At 38.4% G+C, this 21,382-nt stretch overlaps 3 protein-coding genes across 5 annotated transcripts; 2 read left to right on the top strand and 1 right to left on the bottom strand.

Annotated features, from left to right (window-relative positions):
- The first annotated feature begins 4,229 nt into the window (after nt 1-4,229).
- LOC127362272 (transcobalamin-1-like) lies at nt 4,230-7,922 on the top strand. 2 transcript variants are annotated; one of them, XM_051397773.1, is made up of 6 exons: nt 4,230-4,440; nt 4,911-4,976; nt 5,087-5,140; nt 5,224-5,365; nt 7,253-7,389; nt 7,502-7,922. In XM_051397773.1, exons 2-6 carry the CDS (start codon nt 4,916-4,918, stop codon nt 7,561-7,563), a joined length of 456 nt encoding a protein of 151 aa, XP_051253733.1. In that variant the 5' UTR covers nt 4,230-4,440; nt 4,911-4,915; the 3' UTR covers nt 7,564-7,922. The 2 variants fall into 2 exon arrangements, with proteins under 2 accessions (XP_051253733.1, XP_051253732.1); XM_051397772.1 differs by having other exon boundaries at nt 4,232-4,440; nt 4,908-4,976.
- A 2,665-nt stretch (nt 7,923-10,587) lies between these two features.
- On the top strand, nt 10,588-14,153 carry LOC127362273 (transcobalamin-1). The gene is made up of 5 exons (XM_051397774.1): nt 10,588-10,743; nt 10,882-10,984; nt 11,087-11,228; nt 12,762-12,898; nt 12,978-14,153. Exons 2-5 carry the CDS (start codon nt 10,918-10,920, stop codon nt 13,037-13,039), a joined length of 408 nt encoding a protein of 135 aa, XP_051253734.1. The 5' UTR covers nt 10,588-10,743; nt 10,882-10,917; the 3' UTR covers nt 13,040-14,153.
- An 834-nt stretch (nt 14,154-14,987) lies between these two features.
- On the bottom strand, nt 14,988-17,064 carry LOC127362274 (transcobalamin-1-like). Of its 2 annotated transcripts, none has more exons than XR_007884411.1 (4): nt 16,961-17,051; nt 16,719-16,883; nt 15,331-15,467; nt 14,988-15,239 (listed from the first exon to the last, which is right to left on the bottom strand). XR_007884411.1 is itself a non-coding variant. In XM_051397775.1 (4 exons), the coding sequence occupies exons 1-4, from the start codon at nt 17,025-17,027 to the stop codon at nt 15,178-15,180; spliced, it is 408 nt and encodes a 135-aa protein (XP_051253735.1). In that variant the 5' UTR covers nt 17,028-17,064; the 3' UTR covers nt 14,988-15,177. The 2 variants fall into 2 exon arrangements, 1 of the variants encoding a protein (XP_051253735.1); XM_051397775.1 differs by having other exon boundaries at nt 16,719-16,860; nt 16,961-17,064.
- Nucleotides 17,065-21,382: the final 4,318 nt, after the last annotated feature.

Genomic DNA, 21,382 nt, shown 5'->3' with positions numbered 1-21,382 from the left:
CTCAACGCAGCAGTCAATACAATGAGAAGTACAACTGATGTTATTCCACGCTGGGATTTGAGGATTAAAGTGCAACAGCTGATTGGTATGGACATATCTCTGAAAATTATGACGCACCCAAAGAACTTTTGATCATTAAGGCCATTTACCTGCGCCCCGGACTATTGCACCGTCCACAAGGTAATATTGGGTTTCCAGTGCTTTATTGTTGGGAGGCTCCACCTTCTTTATTGGGAAAAGGGCCACGATGATTATTCAAACGCCTTGAAGACTATTGAGCTGCCGGAACAAGGCGCAGAGTCGACGGTTTGAAAGTTATAGCTGCTTTCACGCTGTGAAGAGGGAGGAGGGCCCCGGCTGTCTCCAGGGGCCCCGTCACCGATAATTAGCGATCAATCACGAATTAGTTTAAAAGCTCGAAAAGAACACCGAGAGCACTATTAGATTGCAAAGATTCACTGCTCTCCAATAATTGCTTTGGATTTTTAAAGGCGACCAAGGCCTTCCTTTTTGTTTATCGTGGTGTCTTATCACTCCCATCAGGAGGTTCCCAGCAAAATTCACTTTCAAATGTTTACTCACTCATTTGATTCCTATCCTGCATATTAATAAACATTAGTTTCAATGAGCGAGATCGAACTGCAGAGCTGTAATGTTCATACGCTGGGCCAATTATTCTCTTCTGATCATAAAGTTGACAAACTATACCTTTCCTGTACAGAATAGAACACAGTGTCTGTCTTTAGTTCACAGAAACATAGAAGTAGCACAAGAGCATGTGACACTGAACAAATATGGTGACTAAAACAGTACGCATTAATGAAAAATACAAATCAAATATTTAAACAAAGCAACAATTCTTAAGAGAAAAAGAAATGAAAGCCTATAATAATAATTTATAAGATGTAAAACGACTTGACTTTGTATTAGTACATTTCCAGTTCTATCTATTTGTTGTGCCACTAGAGGGCAGCAGACATAATCTGGCAACACAACACTGACTTATTGGAAGCACATCATCACCTTCTAAAATTAAAACTATAATATGTCACATTTCTGCATTAACAACGCTGGACCTATGTTAAGTTGTGTAATAGTTCCACCAGGATGTGTGTGAAGTGCTTCTTTCACACATTCTTATAAAGGCCTCAAACAGCAGGTAACTGGCGCTGATAATATTTGAGGACATGACAGGAGGTGATCATATGGAAGCCAATTTCAAAATGAAGTTTTGATTCATTTTTATCTTACAACTGTTGGATCTTGTAATTATGACTTTGTATCTCATAACTCATATATTTTATCTCATAACTATGACTTTTTATCTCGTAATTGTGACTTACCATGGGGATATTTAAAAAAAAAAAATCAAGGCTAAATTCTCATCTGAGTTTTTTATTTTACTGGCAGTAATAAGCTGGATCAGGTGTCCATAGCCAGAGAATACCCATTTATATTTTATTACATTAGGTACTCTCACATGCAAACACTGTTTGGTGGGATTCAACTGTCTACAATGTAAGGGGGCGTCACAATGAACTTCCCCAGAACACACAGAACCAGACGCATTCAATTAAAATTCAATAACAAACTGGACTGGACTGACAACACCCATGCTCTCTACAAGAAGGGCCAGATTCGCCTCCACCTGCTGAGGAGACTGAGGTCCTTCGGAGTAAGCAGGGCTCTCCTCAAGACTTTTTATGACTCTGTGGTGGCTTCAGCCATCTTCTATGCTGTGGTCTGCTGGAGGGGGGGCAGTACGGACAGGGACAGGAAGAGACTCAATAAACTGATCAGGAGAGCGAGCTCTGTCCTGGACAGTCCTCTGGACTCCATAGAGGAAGTGGGTGAAAGGAGGATGTTAGTGAAGCTGACATCCATCATGGACAACACCTCTCACCCCCTACATGACCCTGTGGGGTCCCTGAGTAGCTCCTTCAGCAGCAGACTGTTACACCCACGGTGTAAGTAGGGGAGGTTCTGCAGGTCTTTCATCCCTGCCGCTGTCAGACTCTACAACACCTGATCAATGTTGTAGTTTCTGTTTTCAAATTACCACCATACCATAGCTTTACCACTTTACCATAGTTTGTACTTATTAATTTCACGTAAATGCTGCTGTGACAAGGGAATTTCCCCATTGTGGGATTAATAAAGTAATACAACAACAACAAATTCAACTCTGTCTAGGTTCAAAAAGACTGAGGCTAAAGCTTGCAGCTGTGAGGCAAAAAGTCAGCACCCTCACCAGGTGATGATCCATGTACTGTAGAAGAAGACATGAAAACACAGGTGATGTTAATTAAAGTGTGTGCCTTGGTCATATTTTTGGATCATGATGAGTCAGAGGCTTCTCACAGGGACTTCTTAATGCAACAGGCTGCATAAGTGTTATTGATTATACCAGTGCTTTACCTGTGATGAGTCACATGTCTGATTTTATGGTTGATTTTCTCTTTAACTGTGAGAAGAACCACAAAGCCCACCCTGTCCATACAGCGCAGTGCTGCCACAGTGTGGCAGTTTGGATCCAAAGGATGTACGTCTTATCAGAACATTGTAACCTTTAGGACTTGCTCATTTAGAAAGAATGAGTTAAAAAAAATGTCAGCAATGGAGTCAACTGAAAAGTTTGTTATTGGATATGTATTTGAGTTGGAAATGCATAGACAATATGAACACAAATGCATGCTTTTAATTGTTAATTCTGTTTATTAACAGCCAATGTTTAGAAAGCTTGTTGTGTAAGTGTGTCTTGTGCAAGCTGAGATGTTACAAAATACATTTGACTGGTCAAGTCAGTCACTTGACCTCAGTTGACCTGAGCATGTGTTTAACTTCCTGAGAGAAGGAAAAAAGTCCCCAAAAGAAGCAGTATGTGATGGTGGCTGCAACACAGGCCTGGGTGTCTGAGCGTTCATACAGTCACCGGCTGCACAGGATCTGACACTGAATACTACGGATAATTAAGGAGGAGGTTATATATACATTAGGTTGCCATATTGCTTGACACTGCCTATTTTTGATGGTCACTGTTATGATGTGTGTTTGCAATCTATTGGTGGATGTTACCTCATAGAACTGTCACATGTGTACTTTTTCATCAACATCTTTACATGCTGCCCATTCTTCTAGGCTCTGCTGAGGAGTTCCTTATTAGTGTGAGTGATATAGATATTAGCTAGCAAGGTGTTTTTAATAATATTTGGATACATTTTATGTTTTTGCTAACTGATGCAATGTCATCAGTAGAGGTTTACACACTGTAAAAGGTCAATTAAAAGCAGGGTCCCAATGAGATGGAAATCCCCTTATCTAGCCTGGTCTGGATTTCACTGAAGTTGTTTGAATGTATAAAACCTTTTAAAGCCCACTGCCCTATTTGCAAGTACAGTTAGATTCTCTACAATTCAGTTCTTCAGTTCATTGCACAGAAACCATGTGCACCAAAGTATCAAATGAATGAGTTGTACTTGATATGTTATTAAATAGCCTAATTTTTATCCAAGTAATATTCATACTGGTTTAAATAAACAGTTTGATAGTATTTCCAATCTTTGCTGAGTGTTAAGAAATTAAAGGCCTGTCCCATATAGATGTCTGTTTCAAATACAGGCAGATTGAGTTCAGTGAAGCAAATGAAGGCCTGGGCTATTCATTTTAAGTTTCACAATTCTAAAATTGCATAAGTGTGAACTGTGCCTAAATGCCTTTTTGTTTCCCATCCCCATTTTTCCAATCTGCCCGAGTGTGCTCATCAGCATCATTTCCAGCAGCGGCAGCTAAAATGCTCTGATAAACCCACTGTGCACTACTACCTGCCAGCACCAAACAGCAGACAGATAAAGTTAGCAGCTAGCTGGTGAACATAGAGTAGATAGATAGATAGTGTTAAGCAGCTAAAGATATTTTTTCTCAGGAGTTGGTGGAGACCAAAAAGGAGAGTGAATATTGAATTTGATTGAATATTGTTGGACTTATTTGCTTCTATTGTTATGTATAACTCCATTTTGCAGTTATGGGAAGTGGATTAAAAATGACAGGAATTGTAATAGGGTGTTTTACATTGCACTGTTGTAACTTAAGTGAAGGACACAAGTACTTCTTCCAGCACGTAGGTGTTTTCTCAGAATTAGAATGAGAAGACCTACTTCCTCTTATTAGAATGGATTACTGTTAATGAACATTTAGTGTTGCTCAATGTGTTATATTGTATTAGCACATTCAAGGTTAAGAGTTCTGAGCTTTTGAGGATGTGAAGGTTGATTGTGTTTACAGTAGGCAGTGTGATCACTAGTGGTTTCAGTAAGATGTGATGTCTAGAGGACAGATATAAAAAAGTTACAGACCAGGAGTTCTACCAACAGGACCAGGAGCTACTCACAGAGGAAGGAGCCTCTATTTAAATCTTAAGAATCCGGACTGCTGCTGAAGGAGGTTAGGTTTTCTGTTTTAAATGTTTAAAAAAATGTATTTATTCTGACATATTTAAGAGATATTTTGGTTTGTTGGACATGAAATTTAAGTGGATCAAACTAGTTCAAAATCTCTAAACATAGGCTTGATACATCACTGAGTCCTACCACGTCATTAAGGTGGCAACTAATGATTTAATTATCAATTAATCTGTTGATTTTTTATTTTTATTTTTTTAAATTTTCAGTTGTTTGATCAATAAAATCTCAGAAAATTGTGAAAAATGTTGATCACTATTTCCCAAGGCTACAACCCAAAGATAATCAGTTTACTGTCATAGAGGACTCAAAAAACAGAAAATATCCGCACTTTTTCTCAAAACAATTAATCAATTATCAAAATAGTTGCAGATTATTATAATAGTTGACAACTAATCGATTAATCGACTACATGTCATGTCATACATTTCTTTATGTCTTCTGTTCCAGCAGTCAGAATGACGACGCTCTCTACAGCCCTGCTGCTGCTGCTGCTGGTGTCTGGGATTCCAGCTGCAAGTAAGCTTCAGCTTCAGTTTCTAAATATTTCGTAATATTAAAAATTTTGGTCAACAAAAGAAGTTGTAATGGCTTTCTTTTCCCGTTTCATCCTCCTTTCCTGTTTTAAGTGTCACACAAGGCTGAAGCAAAACCCAGTGACCCCTGTGGTCCCCCCTGGAAAGGTCACCAGTCTATGACAGTGCATATTGTTTTTCCTACTTCCTGATTTATCGTCTGTACTAACTTTGACCCTCTTTTCTTTCAGACTCTGATAAAACTCCCATTAGTGTCCTGGTCACAGACTCTATAACACACACCCCTAACAAGACATACAGCACTTACGTGGTTTACAGAGGAATCTTACTGGGTGGACTGAGGAGACTGCAGGACTCCACCAAAGACTTTACGTAAGATCATCACATCATTCTTTTCTTTAAGCACAATCACCAGCATGATGTAATAACATGCAACCTTTTAATATAAATAAGTACCTTCTGCTTCACGTTTCACTAGTTGGAACTATACATGCTCATTTTGTGTTTCAAAGTGGCCTTTTGTGCATTTGGGAGTTACTCAAAGCTTTTCTTTGATTGTCAGATGACTAATCTTGCACAATCACATTACAACAATTTTCTCCAGTTGAGTAACATTGCTTTTACACTACGTGACACATTCACCCTTTCACACACATTCACTCAGTGATGGCAAAGCCCATTGAACAGAAGCATTCATATACATTGTCATGTCAGAAAAGAAAAGAGAAGAAAAAGAGGGAGCAGGTGAGGACTTTAGACCCAAATAATAATGTACTGACTGACTTTTCTCAGTCAGCTCAGAAAGCCGCTCCGAGCCAGGCTGAAAAGGTGGACAGTAGAGGCTGACGGTACAGCTAGGGTGACCAGGTGTCCCACTTCATGTGGGACCGCACACCATTTGTATCCCTTGTTGTCCCAAATATTGAGACAATGTCCCACATTTTGATCTTTTAGTTTTCAAAAGTCAGATCACCGCAGGACAGACCTAAAATCAGTTTTTTTTATCCAGTGGCTGTGTTTATAGTTATTATAGTTCTGTATTTTGTATTTGGTTTTTAATTTTTGGCTTCAATTTGAGTTTAGTTTTTATTAGTTTCAGTGTTAGTTTTTGTTTTTTATTATAATAAAGGGCGTATTTGTCAGGGGCAATAGTCAAGAAGTTCAGAATAGATATTACAATACAAACACATTGACTCACAATCATGTAGACATCAGACTCTCAATAAACATACGCAGCAACGCCTCATGCTTGTTGTGTTGACCAATTTAACCAAATTAACAAAGACTAAAACTTAAAACTTTCCTGTATATTTTTAATTTTCTTTACCTAGTTTTTTAAGTACACAGAATTGTTTCTGTTAGTTTTAGGTCTTTCTTTATTTTTATTTCCATTTCAGATAACTAAAATGATTTTTCCCACCTAGTTCTTCATTCAGTTTTAGTGAAGTATAATAACTTTGGTTTTAATGTCAATCAAATTGCGCATTCATGGGTCAAGTGCAGATGAACCTGTCACCATTTTAGTCTGAGTCACCATAAAGTCACAAGCTATGCAGATTTAGGCGGAACATGACCACAAAGACAAGGAAATGCAGCTAACTGGATAAAGCAGGTGGAAGGTGACTAGCTGTGAAACTTTGGCTTCCTTTTATGCTCACTGTAAGTTGCATTCAAATAAAATATTTGTTAAGGCCTAAACTGTAACCTTCCTGCAAACATTTCAACGTTGAAAACACATTGAAAAGCATCTAAACCTTGAAAAATATAGCCAAAATGAAAACTGAACCCATGTCAAGTTGCAACTTCGATGTTGTCTCGATGTGCATCTTCAACATCTCCACAACATAGATGTCGTCTCAACGTGGAGTCTTTTAAACTTTAAAAAACTATTCAATTTCTATCCTGACATGTTTTGTGTATAACTGTCATGCAAGAATTTCACCAAAAGCTTACGTTGACATCAGGGCACGACCATTCAATGGTTAAGAAATCCTCGGCATCTGTTCAGATGAACTTTTTAATGTAAAATAATCAATTACCATACAGTAATCGTTATATATATATACATATTATTGTGGGTGCCCCACCTTTTTGGGGGCTCAGCTGCTTATGTTGGCAGACCTGGTGACACAATTTTTTTCTCTCTTTTGTTCTTACGTCTCTTTTACTTACATTTGTGAGTTTATTTGTGCCTGATGTATATCATACCGTATACCATATCTAAGTCCTTCGTCAAGTTATCTCCTGTTGTTCTTGCAGGTTCACCTACACGGAGGATACAAACTATGGTCCATTCCTGCAGAGTGTGAACGGTTTGCCTGGAGGTAAACAGAACCGTACCTACTGGGAGCTGCTGGTCAACACAACAAAAAACCCAATCATCAGACCTGATGTTGGTGAGTCAACTAAGAGGATGTTTATCTGTCATTATACAGAGATATACAGGCAAAAATTTATTTTTTTTCTTACTCTCACTGTTAATCAACTATTTTAATACTCTGTTTGCAGGTATCGGATGTTACATTCCCAATGCAAACGACCAAATCATCCTGAAATACACCAAGTACTGAAGAATCAGCAGCCACAGGACATCAAAATGGGACCAGAATCAGATTCAAGTGTATCATTATATGTTTCCTAGCTATTATTCAGCCAAGATGCATTGGTCCTTTTTTGTTTATTGAGAATTAATAGTTCAACACATGGCCCTTTTTACAGAGTTTACAGAGCACAGCAGACACATGGAACTGAACAGCTGTGTCTTGAATGTGTGATCATTATTTTATGGGATTTCACCTTCACCTGGAATTTCTTGGCTTGAGAACTTCATCATTACAAACTACATGGTTTCCTGCTCATTACTCAGTCTGTGGAATGACTGTTTAATATACTTTATTATGCTTTCTGTAAAGATAAAATAAGAACAGCATCCTTTACAGCATTAACTGATTTTTAGCTGAGGTTAATTCTATTTTCTGGTCAAACAAAAAAACAGTGCACTGTTTCGGTCCAATCAGTGCTTTTCCTGCATCTAGCTTTTAGATGTTAGTCATTGTTGTTCATCATTGTCCAACACCTTACTGATGACAGAAATGCAATGACAGAAAAGCCTCCCCCTGTCTTGTCAGAGGTTCTGAAGTTTGTGCGATATGAATTTTGTCTTTGCTGGTTCCTAAATAACTCACCAAAAACCAAATTGTACAATAGGTATAATTTTCTGCTTGTGAATACTATCTTCCATCTTCCCGCATCTAAAACAGCTCATTCTAACGTAACAGAAACACAGAGATTCTTATTTTTAGGTGATTATACACTATAAACATGCCTATGAATATTATATTCTATTTCTGACAATAGATCCTCCTAAATGTTACACACTGCACTTTTAAGTCACATGTAAATGTTTACTGCTCAGAGCTGAAAATAACAACAAACTAGTGAAGATATGGATTAGGGTTATTGATTACACACCTTACTTTATCTGACTTAAAATGCAATAAATCCGCACTAAGCTGCAAGTTTTAAGTGTCTCTTAAAGGCACACTATGCAAGATTTTTACCTTAATATAACAGCTTCTAAGTCATTTCGATGGTAAACGAACTCGTAGTACAGCGAATCATCCCGATAGCAAAGCAGGAGAGGGACGCCGTTGGTAGAACCAGCAATGCAAGTCTGAAAGGTGGCGCCCCGCCAAATCTCGCGAGAATCACAAATTGCTTTACGGCGCGACGTCACATACATCAGCGACATAAGAAGCAGCCTCAATGGAAGACACTAGCAGGCATTCACTCAGACGTTACCTGGTCAGCAGAAATCTTCGGAGTCTATCTTTGCCTGTTCGATGACCCACCCTTCATCCTACTGAACATGTACCGGTATACAGGGGGAGGGGTCAGGCCGTGGTGCAGGCGCAGAGCCGTATATGTCTGGTGAGTGGTATTTACGACAGTTAACGTTAAATACAAGTACTCCGCAGCGACTCTAGGGGGAGCTGTATGACAAAACCGGAAAACTGCATAGTATGCCTTTAAAATACATAAAATACTGTATGATACTAAACAAAACTGAATGAGGTTCTGCGTACAGTATGGTCGTAGACAATCACGTCTTTAAACCTTGCTTATTGATTGATTTATCTTGAACTATATCAGTCTTATTGTAACTTAGCTAAAATCAGCAATGCTTCTCTGATACACTTGCGCTGACTGGAGGAGGTTCTGACCACTTGTTGAAATAACCTAAAACCTGTTGTGTTCTTAACATTCAGTGTAAAGGAGATTTATCTGTAGAAAAAATGATAATAAAAACAGAATTTCAAATCACCCATGGCTGGAATGCAGTTAGAAATATATTTGCATGCACTGATGAACTGATTTCAAGCAGTAATATTTGCTGCACCTGACTCCATCACCATTGTTGTCTTTTTGTTCTGCAGCGATATATAGATTAGATATATAGAAGTCAAAAGAGGGACGTACCACTATTTTCTGATTTTTTTAATGAGCCTAACTGCTACTCCTACACTGTTGATGTAACACAAGGAAGCAAGCTGAGAAATAGCTCTCATATCTTCAGAGAGTCTGGTTTTATGCGAGGTTTGGATTTTATCAAAACACATCCTGGTCTGGGGGAAAAACAGAATGGATAAAAGCATGCTCTGACGGAAGTTGTGTGAGATAATAGACTGTGGGTCTTTGTGTAGTTGGACAGTTGGCACATGGTCAGAGGCTACAGACAGGACAGGAAGTGTTGACATTTCAGGAGCAGAGGGTTTGTTCTTTATCAGCAACATTTACAATATAGTTTATAATTGTTTTGTCAACTTTATTTTTTTCTCTAGTATCACTCATCTTCACTCATTCCACTGAAATGATGAAAAACAGAGTGATAAACTTCTACATTATATTTCATTATTTGAGGTTTGACTGGTGCTCATTTAATTACATCATCTTGTGTTGGTAGGGACGGGTGTCGTTCCAGTTGACAACCAGTTCCTAATTTACTGATCCATCTGAATCATACGCCTCTGAGATGTTGAGATGATGTTGCACATTGCAAAACTATGACCTTAATGGTCTAAAGTGTGGCCTCATTTCATAAAGAAATTCAACCTACCGTAACACTTTTCTGTTTCTACACTGTGTTAAGACCAAGAGATAATAGCAGACAAAGAATCAGGCTGATAAGCAGAATAAATAATTGTACTGTATCAATAATCACTTACCAATTCCCATCCTTAGTTGGGGGTCAGTACCTCTGACTTGTCAGTCAGGCTAAAGGTAGTTTCCTCTGGCAAACTTTATGTGATGTTTATTAATTCTGTTTGTATCTTTCATCTATTTCAGTCAGTCAGTCAGACCACTGCATCTGCAAAACCTGTGATGAAAACATTGCTGCATAGTGTAAAACATGGGTTAACATTCATATTATAAAGCAGTTCACAGTGACCTCACACACACTAACTATTGTGGTTTTAACAAACAGAAAGAAGAACATGAGGTGATCATATAACCTCAATGTATTCCTTCTGTTGTTCATTGTTCATTATCGTCCTGTGAATGAGAGGAATGAGGAACTGTAATGTGACTCAGCTGGTTATCTGCCAGATGTGTGGGGATTGGTTGTTCCAGTAAGATTTTACGTGTTGAGGAGAGCTTTAAAAGCTTCTTCCAACAGTGCAGGAGATACTCAAAGATTAAGGATTTCCACTCAGATCTCGACAACCATAACATCTCCTGCACCCTTACAGGTCTGTGTGAGGGGAAAGATCTTGGAACAGACTTTTCTATTATTACTTTAAATGGTGTTGATTTACTAATTTGACTTTCTTTAGTTGCTTTTGTGACATTTTTGAGGGTGATATTTTTGGATGTTATTGTCTCTGTAGCTATCTGTTGCTGTTGTCTGCTGTCCAGCAGTCGGAATGAAGATTCCTGCTCTGTTCTCCGCAGCCCTGCTGCTGCTGCTGCTTCCTGAGGTTCCAGCTGCAAGTGAGAATAGTTTTAAACAACTTATTTTTATTAATGCAGTTATAGGATACTGTTTATAATCTAATTTTATTCCCTGTACTAACATTGACTCACTTCTTTCAGGCTCTGGTCAAACTCCGATTAGCATCCTGGTGACAAACTCTGTAACAAACTCTCCCAATCAGACCTACAGCACTCATGTGGTCTACAGAGGAATCTTACTGGGTGGAATGAGGAGACTGCAGGAGTCCAACACAGGCTTTATGTAAGATCACCTCATTATATGTTTCTTTAATCCGACTCTCCAACAGCAATAACATGCAGTTCTTTTACATAACTAACCACTTTTTCACCAGTTGGAAATACACCCATCAGGGTTCTCTCTTCACTCTCAGAGACGGGCGCAACACATTTGTTCTTGTTAACTCACTTCGTGTTTCCAAGTGCCCTTTCATGTATTTGGGCGTTACTCTTTGATTGTCAAACAATTCATCTTTCACAATCATATCACACTTGTATCAGATAACAGCTAGACTGCAGTAACTTCCCATTTTCTGGGTCAGTCAAAAACATTTCACACCTTTATCTGGGGGCCCATGGAGGCCAGCAATGGTCATCCTAAATATAAGCAACCAGATTTTATCTACAAAGTGACAACGTTAAGGGCTTCTTGAATAAAATGACAGAGTCCTCATGAGTCTTTTGTGCAGCCTTTAATATTTTTCATCCTTTTGTATTTATATTTTTAATTCACAAAACAGTCTTAAGTGTACACAGACCATTTTATCTGAAACCCCTGCTTAAAGTCTGCATAATTTCCGTCAGAATTCATTAATTCAAATAAGATCAAATTAAGGTTAATAGACTGTACTTATGGTGCTATCCATTTGTCTCGTAAATCCCCCGGCCGAGTTGGAAAGTGTAAATCTCTGAGCTATCTCACGACATTTCACCGAGACACACCCCTTTTGGTCGTAATTTCAGCCGTCCCACTCGGGGCTCCTCAGAGTACACCGAGCTAAAAGAGGACGAACGTACGACCCGGAAAACAAAGATGGCTGGGGCCATATTGAAATGTATTTTCTTTGTATTTGTACTACGTTGGTCGTTTTAATGTCGATTTTACACACTTGTTTACATTGCTGCTTTAGTCCGGTCACCAATTTATGCATTGCACAGTGTTGTTGTACGTGCAATACAATGTAAAGTTTTGTTTTCGAGCTGGTTTGCTAAATAGGCTAATGTAGCTAACAATAACACTAGCCTGCCACTGCCCCTGGTGGCCCCTGGTGGCCCCTGGTGGCTCGAGACAAACGCCACAGCACTTGTTGAAATTGAAATAGGCGAAAATGGCAAAATATTATTGAAATGTAAGACTTGCAATAACAGAATTACTTGAAATGCTAGTGTTTCTGTAGAAAAACATTATTATTTCACATTGAGCTTGTTAAGATGAGCCACAAGCAATAACAACACAGCTGCTGCACTGGTGGCGTCCATGTTCTTTCTGACTCGTAATGCCCAAAGACAACTGGAACGCTATAAATGGTACAAGCCAGGCAATTACGTCATGTTCTCGCGTCAGAGCAACTTGGGCGGGAGATTTACGAGACAAATGGATAGCACCATTTTAAAACACCTTTCTAATCTACTAACATTCAGTGAATCAGTGCCATCACAAACATAAACTAATCCATTCATACAATATGAAATTGAAGAAAATGTATCAGTGGATTCCTGTGAGAAGACAAGGGCTAAAGTCCTTCACAAAGTCATCTCCTGCCTGTTTTCCTTGCAGGTTCACTTACACAGAGGATCCAAACTATGGCCCGTACCTGCAGAGTGTGAACGGTTTGGCTGGATGTACAGAGCAACGTACCTACTGGGAGCTGCTGGTCAAGAAAAAAAACAACCAAGTTATAAGACCTGATGTTGGTGAGTTAACCCCTGTCTTTTTACATCCTCAGTTTTACTGTCAATTTCTAATCTTGTTTTGTCTTGATTTTGCGTGCAGGTATTGGATGTTACATTCCGAGTGCAAATGATCAGATCATTCTGAACTTTAACAAGTACTAAAGGATCAGCAGCCACTGGACATCAAGATAAAATTGATTTGTGTTTGTTGTTCAGTGAGAAGTAGCATCTGAATACATGGCCCCATCCGTCAATTGGAGAGTTTGCATTACTTTGTCTTGAGTTTTTCACGATTGTGTCATGGGACTCTACCTTCATCTGAAATTTCCTGCTTGGTAAACTGAAACTTCCCTATGAAGATTTCTTCATACTTTGGCAGCTGAATTATATACTACTGTTATCCACTTGAACATGCTTTGTGTGAGTCCTCCAGAAAAAAAGGTCTAAACTGGGCTAATCAAGTCTTCCACTGGATCTCTATATATACCACACTTGTCACTGTTTAAAGCTGCAGTAGGTAACTTTTAGTCATATTTGCTGAAACTTTCACTATATCCTGACATTAGTACACGAGACAGATAATCTAAAAAAAAAAAAAAAAAAAAAAAAAAAAAGTTCCTCTGGCTCCTCCTAGTGCTCCTAATGACATTAATAATAATCCACCGGGCCTGAATGAAAACAACCAATCAGAGCCAAGAAAGATATAAATACACTTTGGGTTGGAGACTTGAATATAGTTCATTGTTGAGTCTCATTCCCAGCATCAGTATGTGATGTCCTGGGAATAAAATTAGACAATCAACTATATTTATTCCTCTAGTGGAGATCACCATCAAACTATCAAATATTGTACAATTAGCTACACAAAAAAGATTAGGTAATTGTGGCCACAACCACACTGTAATAAGTGCAACATCATGTAGGTTTAATATAATTAAAATATTTGTGATCTAGTTTGTTTTATCCTAAAAATGATCAATATATTTGTCCTCTAAATTAAATTCATCAAACCTATTTATAGGTTGCTAAAAGTATTTATTCAGTTTATGCACTATTATCATCTCACCACTTCCAGCAGGAGCTTCACGTCACCGTTTCATCAGCTGGTTCTCAGTAAAGCCTGTCTTTGATAATCACAACCAACCGAGTTTGTGTTCTGCTTGTGGGTTCCTCCGTTTATCATAACAGCTTCCTTTTCTAGTTTCTTATGTTATATTGTATCTACTTTTGACATTTGTTATCTATTTTTTCAACTTTATTAAAGCACCTTTTAACACCTTTGTCCCTTTGCCTTGTTCTGTTGGGTCCCTGACAGTCTTGGAAAGTGTCCCTTTTGAGACAATACAGAGATACATGAACTGTAGTAGACAATGAGGAAGATTTAAAACTTGGCAGAACACTGGGCTATTCTCATTTGTTTGTTTATCCTCGTCTCCCCGTCACCTCTCTCCTCCATTCTCCTGCCTGTGACCTAGTAATTGATCTCAGCACGCCATCTTGAAGGATATCTCAGTTCATAAAATGCTCCTTGAGAAGCAAGGAGAAAGGGTGTATCCTTTTCAGAAGTCTGTACAAAATATGCTTTCCACCACAGAGCTTGGCAGCACTTCAGTTCGATAAAAGTAGTGCAAGGTAACTGAAAACCATCCCTTCTACCAAGAAATCAGGTGTAAGCAATGTGTAACTGAAGGAATCACACTGCTTTTCTTGCCAAGACCAACCCTGTGTAGGACTTTAAGGACTCAAGATAATGTGTCATTTCTTTTGTCTAAAGCTCCTCACACAAAGCAAATGCAGTCAAGTGACTAATGACTGCTGAGGCATACTGTGGGCAGCGTAGGGTGTGCTGAAGCACGCATTTGCTATTGGTTGAGGCTGTGACTTTGCCTTACCTCTTCCACTGTTTTTCAGTCGCAGCAGTAGCTGCAGGCTCTGTTTTAAAGTTAGAGATAAGATGACTGTTTCATATGAAAGTAGATGACCCACTGCATTCAGTGGTACCAACCACGGCAACCATGTCATGCTAGCATGTCAGGAAGAGGGCTATTTTGGAAAAACTGGCATTGGACATTTTCAAAGGGATCACAATAATGTCAGCTGTTTCCTTCAATAGTGTTGACAGTTGTTTATTGCCTTATGTTAATCTCCCAAAAACCAATACAATCAACACACAGAGGGATTCACTCAGAATTAAACACAGATGCATGTTGTTTGATTGCTCACTAATGAAGTACTTTGTCATACAGTCGATTCCAACACTGGCTTCAATCCCATCTTTCTGTACGGAGGCTGCTGAATCTTCACCACTTTGTAAAATTCAGAATGATTTTCTCATTTGCGCTAGGAATGTAACATCCAATACCTGCAAACAACACAGGGAGTATTATCATTTGATTCACTGTAAAATTACAACAAAAAAGGCTGATGGACAGACATTTTTGTGGTGGACTTACCAACATTAGGTCTTATGATTTTGCCATCTTGAGTATTGACCAACAGCTCCCAGTACGTGTGGTCTTTATCATTTCCAGCCAAACCGTTCACGCTTTCCAGGTATGGGCCATAGTTTGGATTCTCTGTGTAGGTGAACCTGCAGGACCAAACAGAAGAACAACTAATGTCCACAAAGTAAGAAGAAATGATGAACAACAGGGTTTACCCAGGAACCTGGTGCAGGGAGGTGGTAGGAGAAAAACTCTGTCCAGCTTGTCATTACAAACTTTAAACTAACTTCTAACTTCACCTCGATGCATGTTATTTGTGTAAGGTCCGACGGAATGTCAGGACAAAATGAAACACGCATAACTTCATGTTGCTATGGTGATGTAATGTTTCCAAAGAATGGAATAAAATATATTAAAGGTCCAGTGTGTAGGATTTAGTAAGATGTAGTCGTGTAGTTGCGGACTGCAACTCACTTGCTTCCCCCTCCCTTTCCAAGCGGCTGCGAAAGATGTGAACACTCAAAAATAGTGTAGTGATAATCAGGATTTATAATAAACACTTATTATATCACTTATCTCTTAATAATTTATGATAATCTGAGTGAAAAGCAGCTTTAGTTGCATGAACAATTTTTAGCAAAGTGAGTTCTGCAATTAATAATTTAATATAGTGTTCATATAACAAATTCACATTTAAATATCATAATATATCTAATTGGTCTTTTAACAGTCAGAACCTTTTACTTTATTTCTTTTTGCTCATCTCAAACTAAAATACTTCACAAACTTTTATAGATTTTTTATTATGCTATCATTTTAGTTTGTTTTATAATGCGTCACTCTGCATGCTGAATCTCAATCATCACAGTGAAAGAATATACAATTTGAATATTAAATTAAAAGGAAGTTTTTTCTTGCCGCCGTCGCCAAGTGCTTGCTCATGGTAAGAACTGTTGGGTCTCTGTAAATAATGTTATAAAGAGTTCGGTCTAGACCTGCTCTATTTGAAAAGTGTCCTGAGATAACTTCTGTTATGAATAGGTGCTATACAAATAAAATTGAATTGAATTGAATAAACAAAACACATCTTTGAATGGAAATGAGAAGAACCACAATACGAGACAACAGTGTTCTAGTGTGTTTGGTTAGAGTTCAGCTATGCTGTTTTCCTGATGTCACAAAACAAAACAAAGAAATACACAGCACCTCATGTGTGTTAAAGGATTTGTTCTGAACACAGATGGTCTCGAGAAAAAAGGTCTCCAATGTAAAAATCCATATTTTGTGAGGTGTCAGGACTTGTATCAAGTTTATGTACTGATTTTGCAAATAAAGTTTCAATAGTTTCAAGTTGTGGATTGTCTCTTAGGTGTTAATTGACGTTATTATGGTCTTACTTAAAGTTTGCATTGGAGTCCATGAGTCTCTTCAGTGCACCCAGTAGAATCCCTCTTTTAACCACATGAGTGCTGAAGGTCACAGGAGGAGTGTCTAGTAAGCTGTTCACCACCACCACATCAATGGGAACTGGTTCATTTTCTGAATTATAGATGACAAAAAACCTGCAGAATTTTTTTTGATATGCAGTAATAATGAAAATCATTTGAAACAAAGTTGCATAAATTATTCTGAAGCTTACTTTCAGTCAGAGACCCAGGAAGCAGCAGCAGCAGCAGGGCTGCAGAGAGCAGAGCAGGCACCTTCATCCTGGCTGTTGGACACTCAACTGCAGGCTCACACTCACTGTTTTTTATTCCAGTCATCGCTGTTTACATACTGAAAAAAGCTGATAATGTTTTTCCATTAAGCCAGCTCAAATGTCACCTTGAGGTTCTGTTATGAAATCATGTTTGCGCTGTTAAACTATTCAAACTGCACAATGAGCAATGACATTCAGATATACGTGTCAAGATACTCCTCCCCTCCCTACATTGGTGTTTCATTAAGGTTGCTTAAAAGTAGTATGAAATGGCATAGATGTAAAGTGGTGGACTGGTGAAGCGAGTGCAGAGGTGGAGGAGGCAGATGAAAACCAGAGCTAAAGCTGCAGTGAATTTCAAATGCGATCCATATAAATCTGAACTGTCCTTGACAAAGTGTGGCTAAACCCATGTTTTCATGACAAGTACATCTATCGGCTTTATGAATCAGTGGTTGCCAATCTTTTTTTACAGACTTACTGCCTAAGTCCTGGCAGATGAACTCAAGTACCCCTTCATCAGCACCACCAGCCATGTTCTAAATGTGTTCATTTCAACTGGTTTTAAACTGGATGTTAATAAACCAGAGCTGCATGTGGCTCTTTAGCCCCTGTCCAGTGGCTCCCTGTGACAGTGAAATTAATAACATCTACAGTTAGCATTGTTGTAGGCCTAAAGTGATTCTTACATTCACCAAATGTAAAACTGTGTAGCTATTACACACCAAATAAAAACATTGAGTCAACTAAAATATGAGTCATATGTGACGTCCAGGTGCCTCTTTCTATATATTTTGTCGAACTTCAAGGCAGTAGTCTCGCCAAGCTAAGTATAGATTCCAAATCCAACAAAGGAAAAGTCTACAAAGAATTTCATAGAGCGACAGATGAATTTGCTTTCACCACCAACACTGCTGGTTCACTGGTACTTTCTGGAATTCAAGAGAAGACAAATATGTTTTATGGCTCCAGACAGATTTTTCTTTTTCTTTTTCTGGTCAAAGGGTCTCCTCTGATGATAAAGGTTGCTGACCCCTGGATTATACAAATGTGGATATTACAATGTCCTTTTTATAAATAATAATACATTAAATTATTGAGGCGCCTCTCTGGGCACTCGAGGACACCGTACAACACAAAAAAAAAAAAAAAAAACAGCAAGAAATAAGAAACAGATAAGAAAGACAATGTAGATGGTTAAGTGGGGTAGGCAGTTCTAATTAGGTGAGTTTTTAATCTTGATTTGAAGAATGTGGAGAGTCCAGGTTCCTCGGTCCGGTGGGAGTGAGTTCCGAGTTGGGGGGCGAGCGACTGAGCCCTGCTCCCCTGGTGATGAGGCGGGCGGGAGGGACGAGAGGTGGACAGAGGAGGCGATCTGAACGGGAGGGTTGGGGGGGTTCGACAGATAGAAAGGGAGGCCTTGAACGTAAATACAGTTGAACAGTGTTTTGTGTAACTTTCCATTTGTACTACTTGTGCTAGAACAACCATTTATCAATTTTCAGCTAACCTTTTAAACTATTTATCCATTACGCTTGGCTATTTCAACCATATATGTTTCTTTTAGCTAACTATAGACATCTCTGCTCGCTTCCTTACTAGATTTACACACTCTGGTATTCAGGTGTTACAGCTGACTTAATATGTTGATATATGTATATATTTTAATTTCAATTGTAATTTCTTTTTTTGTTGTTTATTTACTCCACACTTTTTTCACAAACCCCCTGGCATCTGCAGAAGTACAACCTGGAGTACATGTACCCCTGGTTGGGAATCACAGGTATGAATGATGTTGTCTGTCTGCAACAAAGCAGGAGAAGTGTGACATTGTTGCAGAGATCCTTCCAGCAGAGATTCAGCAGGTCATTGTGACAAGCAGCAAACACTCACACACATCTGTTATAGATGTTGCTCACAGTTCATTTATACTGTGGGATCCATGTAGATCCAGTTTATTTGGCACAATATATACAGTAACATCCATTATCCATTATTCTCTATACCGTGTGGCATGGCTCTTTAATATAGTTCATCACAAACTCTCCTCCTCTCCTGTTAGTGAGGAAATTTGCCAGCAGAGGTCTCTGTAAACCTCCAGGACATGTCATTATACCATGAGGAAATCTAAAAGACATTCAATTGCTGAGATTATGCAATCACTGCACTTCTCTGTAAAGCACAGTACTATTCTGTATAATAATTTAGTATTTTATTACTGTTGATGCTGACAAAGGAGCATAAACCACAATGTTCTTTACTTGTCTAATACATGGGCACTGAGGCAAGGGTTTCCCAGTGTCATTACACCAGTATATAGTGAAACTCAAGGCTGTGTGAATGTTAGTGTATATTCATAGTTTTGAAGTCTTTAAGTTATCATACAGTAAGCACTATAATGAATTATCTTTAAAGCATGTACCTAAAAGAACAAACAGCAGTGAGATGTATGGAGGACCACCATTCGAACATATAAATACCTGAATGTTTGCCTGCTTTTTCATACTTCAGTGGCCATTGATTCAAATTACAAAAAGTCAACTCTGAAGCCTTTTTGAGTTACTAACAAACACACAAAAACTGTTTTATGTCATGCCAAATCTTTAAATCTGGGTCTTTGTACAAATACAAACAGGCTCTTTTCTTATCAGCTTAACTTGTTATGCCACTACTTTACTGTAATATTTAATCGTCTCTAAGATAGAAGAAGTAAACATTTCTTCATGAGCCAAAAACACTATAATACATCAGTTTCAAGTGGGCATCAGATTAGCAGTTGATAAGGACAAAATTGAAAGGCCATTTACAAAGCAAAAAGTCTTTCTCCTCCCTACAACTGATTCTAAATGCAGCCACCAGGGTTGTAACATGTACCAGAAAACAGGAACACATTACACCGATCCTTTCATCTCTGTACTGGCTGCCTTTTAGTTTCTCTTCATTTAACTCCCATATTAAAAGGCATTTTCATAGTCTTCCTCCATTTTCTTTATATTTATTTATGGGTTTTATTGTTTTTTTGTTGTTTTATCTTTTTCATTTATTACGATTTACATTATTTTTTGTTTATTCTATATATTGTTACTGATGGTGCTATGTTTTGAGCGCCCATTTACTGAATGGATGAAGAGATGGCAAGTAGCCAAACACGGGAGAGATCCAGGACTGTCCACCTTTACTGTATACTTCTGTAAGATGAGACTGAAGTTTATAGGCTGGCAACAACAATCAGAGACAGGACAGTGATCCAACTCAGCCCAGAAAAAGACTCTGTAGCCCTCTAGTGGTCTCTTTTTACAGAAACACACACACCCTTCTACACAACTATGCAACCAGCAGTGTCATAACTGCAGTATAGGAAGATTAAGTGCCATTATAGGAAATATTCTTGTTCCACCTTTACAGATGTACCTGTAGTTATGTTGTAGTTATGTTGTAGTTATGTTGTAGTTATGCTGTAGTTATGTTGTAGTTATGCTGTAGTTATGTTGTAGTTATGTTGTAGTTATGGTGTAGTAAGTTGTAGTTATACTGTAATTATGCTGTAGTTATGCTGTAGTTATATGCAGGACTATTTTTCTTCCCAAACAAAATTGAACATGTTAATTGGTGAGCTTTAGAGGTGCTGATTGGTAGATTATGTTACCTTTGGACAGAATGCTCTCTGGATGCTACGCTATCCAAAGAGACAAAATAAATGTGTTTCCAAAATGTTGAACTTTTGCTTTCATTTAACACTGAATAGTTGTCACGGATGATAACCGAACAATATCATGATAGAGTCTCAAAGCCGACCAAATATGAACTGAAAATGTAACAATGTAGCATTCAAAGAGTCATAAAGTGTGTCGGACTCCCCCATAATAACACTAATACTCTGAACACTGATGTGCTCAAAGTACAGTAAGAGTGCCAAAACTGCAAACTGCACCACTAACAGGACACCTCTTCAACCCTTTGAAATGAAATGAAAGCATTTCTGCAGGAACCACTTTTATCAGAATGATTCCATTGTGATCTAACAGCACAATTATTTTTGGTGGTATGCTTCTACTCTGGAGGCTCTCTGCTCATTTGTGCCTGATGGAGAATGTGAATGTGTGTGTGACAGCTGGTGTCACTCCCCTTGAACTAATGTTATTTCAAGGGACAAATTATATTCTAATTAGGTCTTTGTTACCTGCTGGACTGGGTCATGCCTGCACATATCCTGCAGTGGCTGAATAAACTTCACTCTCCTGTCAGAACAATAGGGCAGATTTCTTAATATTATAATGATAATTATAATAAAACTACCCACCACCCACTTACTGCTGAAAGGGTTGAGTGTTGAACAGGAGAGACATGCGTGAGATGTGTGAA

The sequence above is a fragment of the Dicentrarchus labrax genome, unplaced genomic scaffold (genome assembly GCF_905237075.1).
Source record: "Dicentrarchus labrax unplaced genomic scaffold, dlabrax2021, whole genome shotgun sequence".
Lineage (NCBI taxonomy): Eukaryota > Metazoa > Chordata > Actinopteri > Moronidae > Dicentrarchus > Dicentrarchus labrax.
Note: the sequence above shows the minus strand (reverse complement) of the source record. Positions and strands in the feature narration are given on the sequence as shown.